Genomic DNA, 16,615 nt, shown 5'->3' with positions numbered 1-16,615 from the left:
TTCAGAACTATTATAAAGGTTTTCTATTGAAAAAGGTGGTTAGTTATACCAACGAAGACTGGAACCAGATACCCTGGTGGGTGCAAATAGAAAAGCAGAAATTAGAACTGTATGGTGCAAAGAGCCTATACTCTTTAGGGAGGCTACCTAGACAGGTGTCAAACTTAAGGACAGTTGCTGTCACTGTGGGATATTTTGACCCATTCCAATGTGCCCCACTGCATCACTTTACAAATGGTGAAAGAAACAGCCCAAAATTGATGCGTTGACTCCTGTGCGCACCAAAATCTCCAAAACTGCGTTTGGGTCACAACCAGAAAAAGGCTGCACACCCTGTCACACACAGTCAGGGAGGGGTGAAACAGAGTTCTCACTGCAGGAGCATGCCAGTGGGCTCTGCCACATTCAACATGGAGCAAAGCAGCAGAATTGTGCTGAAAACCGAAAATGCCTTTTAAAATCTTAGCAACCTTAAAAAGTGCCGTTTTTGGCACTAGATCCATTCGTTTCCATTGAGTCATTGAGATTTAAAGGGTACTGTAATGCCCAGGATCATCCAGTGAGGCTCGGAGGAACCGGGCCTCATCGACTGACAGCTCTATAAAATGTATCTAATAAAAAAGCAACCCAGGAACCCTTGTTTTCATTGTCCACTGGGGGGGAAAACGTGGATAACTTTGCAACAAGTAACAGAATCAGCTGTGCAGAGAGAAACTATAAACAAAGGCAGGATACATGTATCCAGACTGCAAACAATCCCAGCACCAAGGGAAGAACTAATGCTGACTAAAATGTGCATGTGCTGCAGAGGAAAACTTAAGTTAAAATAATCTTTTTTTTTTTATTTAATTAAAGTGTTTTTTGGTTAATTAAAACCTTATACACTACAAAAATATTATATCAACCAAACACAGTTACATATTACACATATAAAAAAAAACATACATCATATTACTCGCTTCCAAATATAAAAGGCTGCCCCAATAAAAACCTTAATCTCTCCATCATAAATAACTGACCAAAATTGGTCAGATTCAATCCTTCGCATATCCTCTACAAGATTTGCATACCCTTTAAAATAACATTCACTTAATTTGGTGCATGAAGTTAGAATATGTCTTGCTGTCTCCACCTCTATATTACAGTGCCTACACAATCTTTCTGCACGGACAGTTTTTGTTCTTGCCCCAATAATATCATTACACGGGAGGATGTTCAAACGTAGTTGCAAGATAAATCTTCTTAAAGCTCTGCTTCCCGTGTTTAACAGATATTGTCTTGGGGTAGCAGGTTTGAGGCCTTGGAGAGCATAAACAGAGTATCTGGACTTATTATAAAGATAAGATTGATTTTCGCACAGATCCCAAATAAAAGCTTTATCTTTAAGACTTTTCTTAATACACATTCTGTTATCTTTTCCCATAAATTCATTATAGCCAAGGGCTTCCAGAAAAGATAATGCTATTTTTTGAAGATTTATCATATAGGAATTCTTAAATCTGCCTTCTCTTTTATTTTGTCTTTTAAGGTTAAGCAGACTTCCTTCATCCCCATCCCCTGAGATTATTCTAAAATAGAGTTTGCAACATTCGATTTTCCACAGAGTCAAGAGGGATATGAGCCCCAGTTCGCACCTTATAGCTTGTATTGGTACTGAGTTGGGGAGTCCTAGGGCTGGTCTCCAGATCTTCCCTTCAAGTAGGTGAAGTTTACTCGGATATTTACTTTCTACTGTTTCTAGCGCATACAGAATACCAGGTATAATGCAGCTTTTGTATATCTCAAGTAAACCTTCGATTGAGTGGCCGCCTTTACTGGTCATATATTTCCTTATGACTTTCCATTTCTTTAGTACTTTTAGATTAACCGCCTCCTGGAAAAAATGTATGCAGGGATTGCTCAGAATAGGCATCCCCAAATAAGGATAGGCCTCAACAACCTCCAATTTAATAGAGTTTATCTGCCATCTTGAGGAAAGTTTTTTCTTTTCTAACTTTGTAGCTCCGAATACCATTACCTTAGTCTTATTAATATTAATACTAAGGTTATTCGCTTCAGAGTAAGCTAGTAGGCCATTCAACATTCTTTGCAGCCCTATCGGAGTCTTATCCAAGAGGACGGTATCGTCTGCATACATAAGGCCACATATGGGTTTCCCCGCCACTATTGGTGGGAAGTTATTTTTGATGGTAAAGCTTTCCCACATATCTGAAACATACAAGTTATACAATATAGGCGATGTGACACATCCCTGCTTCAGTCCAGTATTAGTAGCGATCTCAGGTGATAACATCCCTCCTTTGCCCAAACATATGGAGGCAGTAGTTTCCCTATACATTTCTTCCCAAAAATGCAAAATTTTGGGGCAGATCTTTTTCTCTCTTAATTTCTTCCACAAAAGTCCCCTATTAACACTGTCAAAGGCTTTCGAATAATCAACGAAACACACATATAGTTTTTCCCCCTTATCCTTAGACCCTGCTATAATGTGTTTCAACATTATTAGATTATCGAGGGTGCTATATCCTTTACGGAAGCCAGTTTGGAGAGCAGACAGAAGACCCTTTTCCTGTATCCAGTTATTTAAGCTGTCAACTAACAGGGAGCAGAAGGTCTTACAGCTACTGTCTGCCATGGCCAGCAATCTATAATTATCGGGCAATTTTCTGTCCCCTTTTTTAAAAATAGGGACTACTATAGCTTTCCTCCAGCTATCCGCTATACGGCCTGTCTCCCATATACCAGTGAATAGCTGGAGCAAAGTCACTGCCCACTTCATGGGATTTTGTTTTATGACAGCATTAGCTAACCCGTCTGGGCCGGGGGGCACGTGATGATTTCATTTTAGAGATCACTTTAATAATGTCCAGAATACCAAAGGGAAATGTATTATAGCTGTATGGATTTATACCAGTAGGAATAGCAGACATATCACTAATCTTGGAGTAGAGATCAGTAATGTACTGCTTCCAAGCCTCCTGGCTCACATTAGTATTTTCCCTACAATCTTCCTCCATCAAGAATTGTCGATATAAGTACCAATATTTTTTTGAGTCATGGGTTTTACATATCTTATATAGACACCTCCAATTAACATTATTAGTACTATACTTATAATCCTTTAGCCAGTTTTTATATTGTGTCTTTATATTACTGATTCTCTTACTTCTCTCTTCGTCATCTAAGTCACATGTCTGCTTTAGTTTACGAATCTCACCCATTTTCCTGTCATAAATCACTTGATCAAATTTTTGGGAATGGTTTTTTCCCTTTTTATTTTTCACAATAGGGTTGCTGTTTGTCCTCCGTATTATTCCCAACAAATTCGTTATCTGATTGAGGCCGTTACGTGCAATATCCTGACCATCAATGATCAGACGATCAAACAGCTCATTAAAGATAATTAGATTTTTATCCGACCAAGTGATCCTGTTTCCACCTGCAGAAAATTGAATATCCATCACATTGCCCACATCCCAACTTTGTTTTTTTGGGCCATTAAAAAATTTACTCCCGATGGGTGTATGGTCACTCAAAGTGGTATCTATGTGTTCAAAATAGATCGTAGATTGGCTTAGTTTTTTATTTACAAACATATAATCTAACCTATAGCCTACCTTCCCATTTGTCCAGGTTGCCCCAGTACCTGGCCCTATATTAGGTTCCAAATATTCTAACCCCCAACTAGACATGAGGTTCATTCACCGGCATCCCTGCACAAACTGGGTATTTAACCCATCAACCAGGTTGCCCTCCTGTGTTTCCAATGCTGCAGTAATATCCGTTTCGTCCCACAATTCTTTGCACCTATTCATCTCCCTTACAACAGAGTCACAGTGGGCGTTAAAATCACCCACTATACAAATTTCGGACTGGGGAGAATCCAGAGTCCAGCTTTCAATAGTATGGTTTAGAAACTCCCCAATCTCCTGAACATCATCCCCCCCTGGTTGCGAGTAGATGTTAATGAGAAGGAGGTTCCCTGATAACCTTCCCCTATCTATGATTGCACACATAACATTAGGTAAGTTCCCGTGCTTCTCATAAGGTTTAAATGAGAGATGGTTTTTTGCCCCAATACATAGCCCTCCATACGGCCGGCCCTTTTCACCTTTGGAAGCAGCTTTACTCCAGATATTATATCCATCAAGTAGAATTTCCCCAGTTACCCAAGTTTCTTGTAAAGCAAAAACATCACTCTCCAACAACAATTGGATACCATCCTTGTGTAATAGGGAATTAAAGCCTCTACTATTCCAAGAGAGGAGAGTGAATTCATTAATACATACCTCATCTCAATTCTGAGTAGTAGTATTTCCCTCCAAAGAATTTACTTCTACGTTTTTATTTCTTGGTTCCATAGTAGTAGGTGGAGCTCCCACCAAATCCATGTTTTTATCATTCCGATCATTATGAATTGCGGAATGGCATATCACAATTTCATAGTTATTGCCCCATACTCCATTAGAGTATTCCCTTATAAGGTCAACAAAAACTGCAGATCTAAATTGGACAATAACCCAGTTTTCCCAGCTTCCATATTCCGGCAGGATAATAGATTCAATATCCCCTGAATTAATATTTTGTAACTGTGGAATGTGTGACAGTTTATTCAGTAACCAAGCCCGATTTAAAAATGGGCTTTCACCAAGAGTGGATTTTTCTATGATTTTAATACTTTTCCCCACTATAAGTAGGGGTTCTTCATTTATTCCCACAAAATTTGCCATACTTGTTTTTTGGTTACTATGCATGGCCAATCGTTCCATCTCTTTGATATATATTTCCCTCTCCCTTTTTGTGAGAGGCATAATATTGTTATTATATGGAATTTCAACATATTTAAAATTATTTTCTATAGATACCATGTCCTCACATTCACTTTCCTCTATTGTATTATCCTTACCCTTTAGCCAGTTTTCTAGTCCCTTACTTTTAATTACCACTTTTTTCCCTTCATCCGACTTCCGCTGATGTTCAATAATTTCATAGTGGTTCCCCACTTCTACGCATTCAGAGTCTAAAGGGGCGGTATTTGCTAGAGCCAGGGAATTTTTTTTAACAATCTTAGTAGTTTTAGTCTTGTCCATCACCATCCTCGTACGGGTGGATTTTTTATTTTTTCTATTTCGCCTAGTACGCCTCCTAGAGCCTTGAGCTACCCTTATTTCTACCTCTCACACTAATACTAGTCTTATCAGCCGAGTTTTCCCTTGAATTAAGTTGTTCCGTATGGGAAGTATTAGTCTGTACAGTGGTATTCTCATTTTCTTTTTCAACCACCAAAACCAACTCACTCAAGTCTCCTAACACCTCATTAGACCCCACGGTATGCCTTTTCCCCTTTTTAAAATCATTTCCACTGTATTCCTCTATCATAATCCCAAGTGATCTGGTATTATCAATATTCTGTAGTACCAATGATTTTGTGTCACTCTGTTCTTTAAGCAATTTAGTACAAATGGTCAAGAGGACATCCATCATGGTAGTTAGGGCATCCAATTTCTCACCAGATTTAAGTGAGTTTTCACTTACCCTACTTCTATCACTGTTAACAGAAATTTCAGAATGATTACCCATAGAATTATAAGACTCATAGCTCGAATTAAGTTCCTCTTCTCTCTGGGCAAATTTATCCAAATCTGGAGAAGCTGACAGATTTGTACCGATAATATTATTCATATCGGTATCCTCTACTGCAGAAATTTCCAGATTTGTTCCCGTTCCCATAGATTGACGCCTGAATTTATGTACTAATGTCAACAGCGAATTATTATCAATCATAGAGCTATTAGAGGGAAGAGGGGGAGGTAATACATTATTAATCCTCGAGCTATTAGAGGAGGAAGGGGGGGGGGGAGTACATTGTCAGGTGCCGTTACTTTTTCTTTTATAGTAAAAAAGCTGGGTATCTTAGGTTGTTCTAATACGCCTTTAGTCTCACTAATAGGCTCATTCTTACTTCCCTTTTTTAGTTTTTTCCCTTTACCAGGCTTCTGGGTTCCTAATTTAATATTAGATGTGGATACGCTTTTCTTCCCCTTTTTAGATCTCAAATTATGTGAGCATGGACTTTGGGCCATATTAATAGAGCGTTAGGGGGGATATATATAAATAAGATATGAAAAGGAGTGACTATTAATCCCTAAGGAGACGAATCACCCAAAAACTAAATCAATCCTATCACAAGTAAATCTATCATAAATGTACCTAGTACCTAATCAAATCAGTAGTTAAGATACACTCCGTTTCTTAAAATTAACCGGGGAGAAAAGACCATTCGCAGCCCCTGAAATAAATTAAACTAATATCAGGGATCAGCAGATAATAGAGCTATAAAATGAGCAGGCCAATACCATCAATTAGAATGGGAGCGAATAAAAACCAAAACTATACAATTTCGTATGGAGAATAATTAATTTGTTTAGTTAAAATTATCGTCACAAGTCATATAATGATAAAAGTTAATGAATGGTTGAAGAGTAGAGTCAAAATGTCAATAAATGGAGTATCAAGGTACCAATCCAAAAGAACCACCCGGAGTGGGAACGCCCGACACCTTGAGGAGCGGCCTTAGTCCGACTCTCCCCCCCAGCCAGGTGATAACAATGTATATTTCACTGAGATAACTGGTTTGCTTACTTAGGATCCTGTGTATTAATCTTCCTTCAGCAGCATCGGCACAACACGCAAAACAGCCGTATAACAGCCAGAGGGCTTAACTCCACAGGGCTTTACGCCGCAACAGTGGTTTAGAGTTAGTTTTGAGGCCCGGTGGATGTCACGTGATTCGCCACGTGAGGCTGCAGCGCCCGCCTCCTCCAGGAAGCAGGCACCAGTGTAGCAAGAGCAGTGAGCTCGCAATGCTACTCGAGCGCAATGTTAGGCGGCAGAACGTTGGCGTTTAGAGATACGCTTTTACAGATTTCGGCAGCACACACCCCTCGGCTGGTTTAGGGTTGGTTTTGAGGCCCGGTGGATGTCACGTGATTCGCCACGAAGGCTGCAGCGCCCCGCCTCCTCCAGGAAGCAGGCACCAGTGTAGCAAGAGCAGTGAGCTCGCAATGCTACTCGAGCGCAATGTTAGGCGGCAGAAGGTTGGCGTTTAGAGATACGCTTTTACAGATTTCGGCAGCACACTAATCAGTTTAATGTGCTTTTTATGAATGAAGTGCAAAATCGCCTGTTGTGAAAGCATGTTTTTGTTTAAAGGCTTAATTCTTTAAGAAAGTCAAAGGATTGTGAAGGTTAAACATCTACCTATAAACTGTGTTAATTTTATATGTTTAAATGAAAGATTTAGGTGAAACTTAAAAGTTAAACAAAGTCTTGAGTTAATTAACTATTTTTAAAAAACAATTCTGCTCTGACAGCCTAGCCTGGGACTTCACTGCTGGCAGGAAAGGCTAATTGCTGTTGGGAGGCCTCGCATACTCATGAGAAAGGACTCATTAGACATTCGTCTGTGCCCCAGGCAAAGACAATAGCAGGCTTGGACACTCATCCTTCCAGGGGAGGGGCAGGAAGCTCCGCTCTCCAGGAAGAGGCTTCTCAGTGAACTTCAAAAGGACATGCCATTTGCTCACACTTGGGAAGGAAGAAAAAAAAACTGACATGTGATTTTTGGTTTTAAAATGCTTATTTTGCCACTGAACTTCAAGACATTTAACTTGGCAGCAAGAATAAGTAAACAAGCGAAAAGTACATGCATATAAATCTGAACTTATGCTAGCCATTTGAAAACTTGGTAGGATTTCTTACTGCGTAAGGAACAGAAGTTATGAAAAAATGACCAAGTGCGCAGAAACTATTAATGCTGCAAATCTAAGACGGTGTACCCATGTTCTAGGGGTGATTGCACATATATGTACAGAATTAGGAAATGTTAGGCCAAACCTTTTATGGTTAAAATTGCCAAAATTCAACAGAAGGGCAACACCAAGTCCCACCGACTTGGGAGTTGGATGTAAATGTGACCCACAAAATATGTAATTTATGTATCCGATTTTCTTAGAGGGCATAAGTACATAAATATGTATTTGTGGGAAAGTTGGATTTTGGTCCCAATAACTATGGGAGGTTTCCAGATCATATCATAAAACATGACAGCCCCTTTTTGTCATCCAACCAGCCAAGAGCAAGGCGGGAACTGTGCTCTTGCCCAATCATAGCCTTGTAAGTCTGCCCCTACCATACACTGACTGATATCATTTGGCATGATAAATAAGAGAACCTCACAACACACAGATACACACCGATTCCTGACTCCATCCTAATTTCCGCATGGAGCCCTGTTCCTGAATTCTCCATCTTTGTTCCTGACTCCAATTTTCTTTGCAAAGCCAAGACATCAGCATTGCTGAACTTCTTTTCAGCTAGGCCCAAATCCTGACCCATCCCAAAACTTAAGGGAAGCAATTTTGATCCAGTTTGGCTTGCTACCATAAATGTTTGCCTGCTGGAACTCGCCAACATTAGTACTTCACCCGTTTTTCTTAAAAACCGTTAAGTGAATTTAGGCAGGACTTCGCATTTCTGCAAAGTTTTACATGTGTGATTTTCAATTTAAAGTATTTTCAAACTTCCATTAAGATTCAAAGTGTTTAATCTTGCTCATACTATAGCTTATGATTGCTAGCATCTTTTCAGTGTTGCTCTCATAGAGATTTATATCAATTTAAGGACCTTTTGCACACTTTTCATTGTTTTTCTCAGCCATTTTCGAATGTCATTTAGGTATAAGGATGTATCACTATAGAGTTGGAAAATAATTTCAGCAGGCCCACCAGCAAGCACGAGACCATCAGCTTTATTCAGAGGAGGGATCTGTCTACTCTGTCAAAAGTGACAACAAAGTCAATGAAGGCCAGGCAGATCGGGGGGCCAACTGTCATCGCTTTCTTTTTCAAGTAATTCAAGTAAAACCATTCAGAGCCGTACCCACTCCTCACACAAATCCGGATTGATTTCTGTCAAAACTTCGAGATCTAACTATCCACCTCCTTGAATCCCTCAAAACTAAGGAGGCAAATAATTTTCCAGGCGTGTCCAATGGCGCAATTGGATGGTAGTTCAAAGGGGAGGTTCTCAGGTCCTTTTTAAAGATTGTGATGACTACTGCCACTTTCCATGAGGCTGGTATATGTTTTGTCCTTATAATAACATTGAACACCTTGGATGATATATCAGCCCAAGCTTCTGGAACATCTTTTATATAAAAGTTAGAAAGGCCCTCTAGCACTGGAGCTCTCGACCCACTGCATTTGTTTATTAATCTACAAATGTCCTCTTTCTCAAATGCTAATGGCCAAGGTTATTCGCTAGACGTGACCCCCCACTTTGTCTCTAGCCGCTAACTGCTCAAACATACTTGTGAAGTAGGCAACCAAGGGTTTGTGATCAATTGGGTTTATTTGGAGGGCAGACTGTACAGTGTCCAGGTTATTTTTAACAACTTCCACATTTCTGCTGTGTTTTTGGATGCTAAGGGTCCCAGCATAGCTTCTGTGTCTCTTTAGAGCCAATAGGCGTTATGCCCTCTTGGCCAGTTCTCAAATTTAAGCTTTAATTTCTTCACCTCTGTGACAATGGCTACTCTGTTGCTCTTCTTTGCCTCTCTTAGCGCTGTTCTTAAACCTCTGTTTTTCTTTCTGCATCAAAGGATCGAAAACATGCTTGTACACAGGTTTAAGTAAAATGTTTTCCCTATTCACAAACAAGTTCAACACTTATGTACCCCTCTGCAGGGATTTTGTGACCTACTGCCGACGTGTTAAACCAATTGGTCATAAGGTGGTTACATTTCTCAACTAGTGTCTCATTCCAACAAATCCCATTTCTTCCACCATTCACTTCTAATTTCTGGACATATGATATCCCTGATCGACTATTTTTAGGGAAATTCAAATATACATGCCCAATGTCATGATCACTATTGCTAATGGTTAATTAATACATTAATTTCGACTGCGTACGTGAATATTTTTCCCGAGACAAACACACAGTCCAAAATTGCTTGTTTTAATATGGACTATGTGGGTTTGGCTGAGTATCACCCACAGTCTCTCCATTTAACATGCATAACCCTCTACACTTCATCAGCTCACACCACAGTCAACCCTGTTTTCGATTGTACCCTGACAAGCAGATTGCATGGGGAATTGCAGAACCAACTGATCACAATGTTCAAATCCCCACAAATGATAACAGCCTTCACTGTTGCATCCAAAATACTGTCATCGATCAAATCAGCCACTCCATCAATAAAAATGCTGCTTTCAATTTCCACAGGGTTCCAATATGGATTTATTTAAATAAATTGACCCAGGGCCGGAAACATTTTAAGATCCCATTTTACTTTCACCGCCTGTATATACTCATTAGGTGACTTCCAGGCTTTGACCGTAAACCCAATTCCAATCCTAGCCACAACTAAGAGACCTGACATTGGCCTACCTTTTAACACTTTAAAAGTGGGATTCAACAGAGTGGTAAACCCATCCATTACAGGCAGTTACAAAAGCCAGGTTTCTTGAAAGAGGCCTAGATCACATGCTGACAACTCCTTGCCCCAAGGTTGAAGCAGGTGAGAAAATCCCCTAGCGTTCCAGGATCCCAACTGTAAGGTTGACTGCTCTTCTGCCTCTGACACGGTCAACCATGGCATCCTGCTCAACCGTCTCTGTGATAACCTGGGTATCACAGATCAGGCCCTGGCCTGGCTGACCTCTTTCCACTCTCGTCAACCCTCCCAGGTACAACTTGGGTCCTTCCTTTCCTCCATCTCCATCTCTACCTGTGTTGTTCCCCAGGGGTCTAACCTCTCTCCCTGGCTGTTCCACCAATACCTGGCATTTCTTGCCCACCGCATTGACGCTCTCTGCCCCAACTTTCAGTGCTATGCGGATGACAACGCATTTTTAGGCTCCCCTCAGCCACTTCTTCTCCTTCTCTCATCTCCGACTGTTTGTCTGCTATCCAGGAGTGGTGTGCCGCAAATTATCTCTGCCTTAATGTCAGTAAGACCGAGATTCTCCTCATCGGTACACCCGCACCCTCCTTTCCCTCTCTGGCCAGCCTCTCTTGGCCCTCTTCCTGCTCCCACCTGTGAGGCTAAAAACCTCAGTGTCATCTTCGACTCCACACTCTCCTTCTCTCCTCACATCTCTGATGTCTCTAAATGTCACACTACCAGCTGCACCTCCTCAGAGGTATTCTTCCTTTCCTCTCCTTCCCCCAGAAGCTCACTGTTCCCAGAGCTCTGGTTCTCTCTAGGCTGCACTACTTCAACAGCCTCTTTCAACATCTGCCTGCTTCTACTCTCTGCCCTCTGCAACTCATCCAGAACAGGAATGCGAGACTTGTTCTTGGCCTCAAGCCCAGGGACCGTATCTCTCCAGGACTGAAATCTCTGCACTGGCTCGCAGTGGCTGCATGGACTAAGTTCAAAACCCTCTGCATTGTCCACAGGGCCTTCTGGGGCCTGGGGCCTCAATACCTTCATCTCTCTCTTCCCAAATATCTCCCTTCTCAAACTCTTCGCTCATCCACCTCCAACTCCCTCAGGGTCAGTCGCTTCTCCAAGCAACGAGTTGGTGGTCGATCTCTTTCTTCGGCTGGGGCCTCACTCTGGAATAGCCTCCCTAGCACTTGAGGAGAACCATCTTCGGTTCTATAAGACCCTCAAAACCTTCCTCTTTGCTTCTGCTGTCTCTCCTCCTCTCCCCTGCTGAACTCCTGGCCAAAACTGAAACTGCACTGGTCACATGGCTATCCTCTGGTCTCGGGCCCAGGTCCCCTCCACCGCCAGTTGTACACCTGCACTACCTCCATCGCAACCCCTGCGCTTGAGGACTGTTTTCTGTCTCCCTACAGTCCCATACCAGCACTTGACACCTGAAGTGTTAGCGCCATGATGCCCCCGGGTGACCGTGCGCTTTAGAAGTAACGTTAACTTCCATAACCCAGCCTTCTCACCCGGGACTTCCCCCTCGAACTTTAGAAACTGGATCGCCGGAGGCCTTAGCTCCCTGAGTCAACTATTCGAAGGAACCCGGCCGCTGACAATTCGCCCAATGCAAAAGAGTTTTTAATCTCTCGGAGTCTGACAGGTTCTCATATTTCCAAATCAGACACTGGTGCTCACATCCCCAGACTCGTTTGGCAGCCACCCGGGACCTGGATGCCCTGGAACTAACTACGGCAGACCCTCCAGCCCGAGGGCGCATCTCAACGCTGTATTGACTGTTCCAGGTGAACCTATTGTCAGCTAGAGCAACATATATGTCGCAGTGGGAAAGAGACCTAGGACTTCGATCCAGGATCAAGCCTGGACCGACATCTGGTCACGCACGCACTCATCCTCTTTCTGCATTACCAATCGAGAATGTGCGCATAAACTTCTCTTGAGATGGTATTTCCCACCGCTTCGACTACACCACTTCAATCAGTCGCTGGACCCACAGTGCTGGCGCCGCTGCGGCTTGCCGGGCTCTTACCTACACATGTGGTGGACGTGCCCGATGGTGGCAGACTTTTGGGCCCAGTGTATCGCTACCATCGCAGACATTACCCAGATCACTCTGCCACTAGAACCGGAACCACTCATACTGGGGACCCCGATTCCAGGCATCTACCCAAGATCGCGCGCTCGTGGCCCTCATCACACAATTGCTGCTGGCTGCAAAAATCTGGGACATCTTCATTGCCGAGAAAATCATGGCGGCAAATAGAGGCCGCCTCCACCGTTTCACAAACATTTGGTCTCCTGTGATAGACTATGACCAGCGCTTCCCAGCGCTGACATACAAACCACGTCTGGTGATGAATGCCCAGCGGGCTGCAGACGGGGACCGGACTCAATTGGTAGAGGAGCAGGCCCCGGAAGATAGCCAGAATTAGGGTATGGAGACGGAAGCTCGGGGATAGATGAAGAGGACTTATTAGTGTAAGTTATTCTAAAGGATGATGAGGCAGGGATCGCACTCAATTGCCGAAGAGGCAGTCCACAGGAGACAGCCAGAATTAAAGGGTGGGGGCGGGTACCTGGGGATGTACAATTATGAGTTAATGCTGTTAAAAAGTGCTGATTTGATATGATACTTTGTTTTCCTGTGTGCTAACCAAAAATAAACAAGTAAAAAAAAAAAAGAAGTAACGTTAACATAACATGTCTGCACTTACCCTTGCACTTGCCAACAGCTGGCCGTACCTTTACTCATTGCTTGATTCTATTTATTTCTACGGTTGATCCCATGTAATGCACAGCCCCCTTGCGCAAACACAATGTTACCTTGCCAAGATCGTTGTCTGTCTTCCCGTTCCCCCTCCCTTGCCTCGTCGTGCCTTAAAACACTTGTGTATAGGCACGTTATAAATGCCATATCATATCTTCCAAATACTCAATTTAGTTATTGGATTTCACTCCCGCCAACCAGGACCAATCAGCCGCCTTTCCTGCCTGTTGGCCTACACCCATTTGCTTGTGTACTTTTCTCCCCGCAGGATTTGTTACTGAGCAAGTGCTTAAAAGGGGGTGTGATGGTGTAAGATATGTGGCTTTACCCAGGGCACTCTTCTCCTGGTTTACATTTTTATTAAATAAATGTTATACCTCCGAAAGGTAAAATCCCATTGGCAAAAAAGAAGCTGCATTCTATAGAATGACAGATCTAATTAAGTTAGAGGATACATGCGTACACTTTTTTTCCAAATGCTTGTCACTACAAAATTCAATTTGAGAAATGTTTAAGGATTGTATCAATCATAGGGCTGGAACGATGTCAAATAACTGCAATACGTTAGATCTGTTCATTTTTACAAATAGGCAACCGGTCCAGCAAAAGACATTTTTCCTGTGAATGTTTTTTGGGGTGAATGCCCTCCTTAAGGCAGTTATACGATGCTTCATTTTCTTTTGACTGATTTAGATATTTCCTCTTCTGTTCCAACACATATAACGGTGATGCCAGACCTGTTGATTCAAGCTCCTTAATCATAGAGCAGTGGCCAAGATTTACCCTGGCAGGCTGTTCTTGACTCAAGTCTTCAATCGCCACCCTCAGGGTTTGATTCCTTAGGAGATCACCCTGCCCAATTTGGTGCGTCAACGAGGCCTGATGCGAGTATGTTGATAGAATGATTAATTCCTCTATACTCAAGTCATTTCTGGAGTGCTCGGGTGGCTCATTCAACACCAGACAATCGTTGATGCCCTCTGTTCTCTATGATCTTACTTCTTTTCCCGTTGATCTGATCTTAATGGGGGAATGCACAGGGATATTCAAGGTTCGTAAAAATGTGCGTGAACCTTTATTTAGTGCTTTAAGTTGTGCTTTTTTTTCTAAACAAGCCATTTTCCTCTTTTCTCTTCCTTTAGGTTTTTGCCTGGATCTGGAAAAGCAGATACATGGTTTGATCTTCAATTCCCTCCCCCATCAAGCTAGACACAGCACTTAGAAGACAACCTTGCATAATGTCACACACACTCTTCCCTCTGTGCATCCTCTTGAGCCTCATTCTGTAGAGGCTCTTGGCCATCAACTGATTCTTTCACACCAATCAGAGATATTTGAGAGGAGTGACACTCTTCTGAGTGCTTCAAGTCTCCATCATTGAACTCAATGTCCATGTTCTTCTGTTCCTCACAAAGCTTTGCTAGAACCTCAAGAATCGACCTCGGAGCCTTATGACACGTGGGCATGCAACCACTACAAGCACAAGATGGTGGGACATTATGCAACTTCATTCCAGTAACATACCCTTCAATAAAAGACATTTTGGCGTTAAGAGCTATCAGTAGAGAAACCTGTTCATTTACTTTCATGTTCTGAGTCATACAATCTGATTAGCGTCGATTTTGTCAAGTTGAAAGAAGGAGAGGACGGAGACAAACTGTATTTATTGTCCTGCCTGATCTATGGCAACTCATTTATCATCTGCTGGGAGGAGTTTTGTAAAGCCCTATCATGACCGCCGGCTTCTTTCTTTCTTCTATCTTCGATTTGTGTTTCTGACTCCTCTCTTTCATGAGAACAAGGTATCACAGTGTTGAGTGGGCTTTGACCAGGTGTTCCCTGTACCGTCTGTGACGAGGGAGTTTTAACGTTAGACATAATTTCATCAAACATCATCCCCTTGCCCCCTTACGAGGGGGACCATTCCCAGACGTGGAATAGTAGGCAGTGATTTTCAAAGCCATATTTTCTACTGACTAGGGTGTATCCATGGAAATCGGCACAAGAGACACATGCATTCTTGACAAAGGAGGCTAACTTACCATCATGTATGGTTGAAGTTATAGACTCCGTACCAAAAATAGGCATGGAGGGTAGAGTCTCCCTGATCTCCTGGACGGTCTCCTCAATTGCCTATATCTGTTCGGCTAGCCGGCTTGTTTATTTTACTCCTTAATACCAGAGACATGGTTCACTCACTTTTTTTGGTTACAGTGTATTAAGCCCCTCACTGGCAAAAATTAGCACTGCTGAGTTGGCATTTACAGATTTTGGATGGGTCTTGCCCGTTCAGACCCTACCCTGTCTACACATCTGACTGCTGAAAGACTATACGGGCACTCCGTACTTCCGCACCAGAACCCCGTGCCAGTCGATAACTTTATAGGTAAACTTCTTACAAGTGATCAGCACCTTCAGTCTCTCGGTGCAAACTGAACACCTCTCCTCCAAAAAGCAGTAGACATTGGACTTACATGCTGTGGCGATTGAGGGAATTAGGAGTAATGAACATTACCATACGTAATAAAGCATTAACATGTACAACATACCGAGATCCCCAGGTGGGACATGCCACTGAAAAGGGAATACTTGCATTCATCAGTTATCCTGTAATCAGAACATTTTTGGAAGAGGTAGGAATAAAAAAAAAATAAAAAAAATAAAAAAAACATCAGTTTAGCTAACAACAATCGTCAGTCTATTAATTTAAGAGGGATGCTTACATTTCAGGTGGGTTACAAAACTGAACGGTAACTCTGAAATTAAATCACTGTCAAATAAACTCTTGTATATTTCAGAAATATGATTGACCTTGAGAAAATTGCCTATGTCCCTTAGAGAACGTAAATTGAGGCAGAGTCCTTCGAATCAGAGTGGAGTCCAGGGGTACGAACCGTGGTTTCAGACAATGCATCTTTGGCTGTCAACGCTCAGACATACAGGCGGGTGCCGAAGCTGGCGGTGATTCGGCATTTCATGCACAGAACATTAAGCATATTTGCTTGAACTATAGTGGGATTTGCAGCCGCACGGGTTTACTCGCCAGATCGTGTCTAAACTAGGCGCAGTGCAGGACAATGGCAAAACACGCTGCGCAGACTTGGGAAGCAGTCTGTGACTTTCGTACATCCACAAGGTGGGCTACTTACATGGTAATGTCTAGTTCCAATCCGAGACACGGACCTTAGCAACGCTCCACCTCCTCCTCGTCACGTGGGTTGCGCATTGTGAGTGTCTGGAAAGTCATGTGCCTCAGGTTGCGTATTTCATCATCAACGTCTAGTTCTCAGCCGAGAAACGGACGATAGCAACGGCCCGCCTACTCCTCTTCACATGACTGCAGACGTCATCATTGTGCTTATCGGGAGCAATTGCAGTGA

General features: G+C 42.5%; 1 protein-coding gene across 3 annotated transcripts in view; it reads right to left on the bottom strand.

The window, feature by feature from the left end:
- The window catches only part of HDAC11 (histone deacetylase 11), an 810,750-nt gene extending 794,273 nt beyond the window's left edge, over positions 1-16,477 (bottom strand). For all 3 annotated transcript variants that reach the window (XM_069643979.1, XM_069643981.1, XM_069643980.1), the window contains exon 1: positions 16,385-16,477. In XM_069643979.1, coding sequence (XP_069500080.1) covers positions 16,385-16,386 — 2 coding nt within the window. In that variant the 5' untranslated portion in view covers positions 16,387-16,477. The remainder of the gene's footprint in view (positions 1-16,384) is intronic.
- Between the last annotated feature and the right edge of the window lie 138 nt (positions 16,478-16,615).

Source organism: Ambystoma mexicanum, chromosome 2p (genome assembly GCF_040938575.1).
Source record: "Ambystoma mexicanum isolate Mex_15411 chromosome 2p, UKY_AmexF1_1, whole genome shotgun sequence".
Lineage (NCBI taxonomy): Eukaryota > Metazoa > Chordata > Amphibia > Caudata > Ambystomatidae > Ambystoma > Ambystoma mexicanum.
The sequence above is the reverse complement of the archived record's forward strand: the minus strand, read 5'-3'. Positions and strand labels throughout refer to the sequence as shown.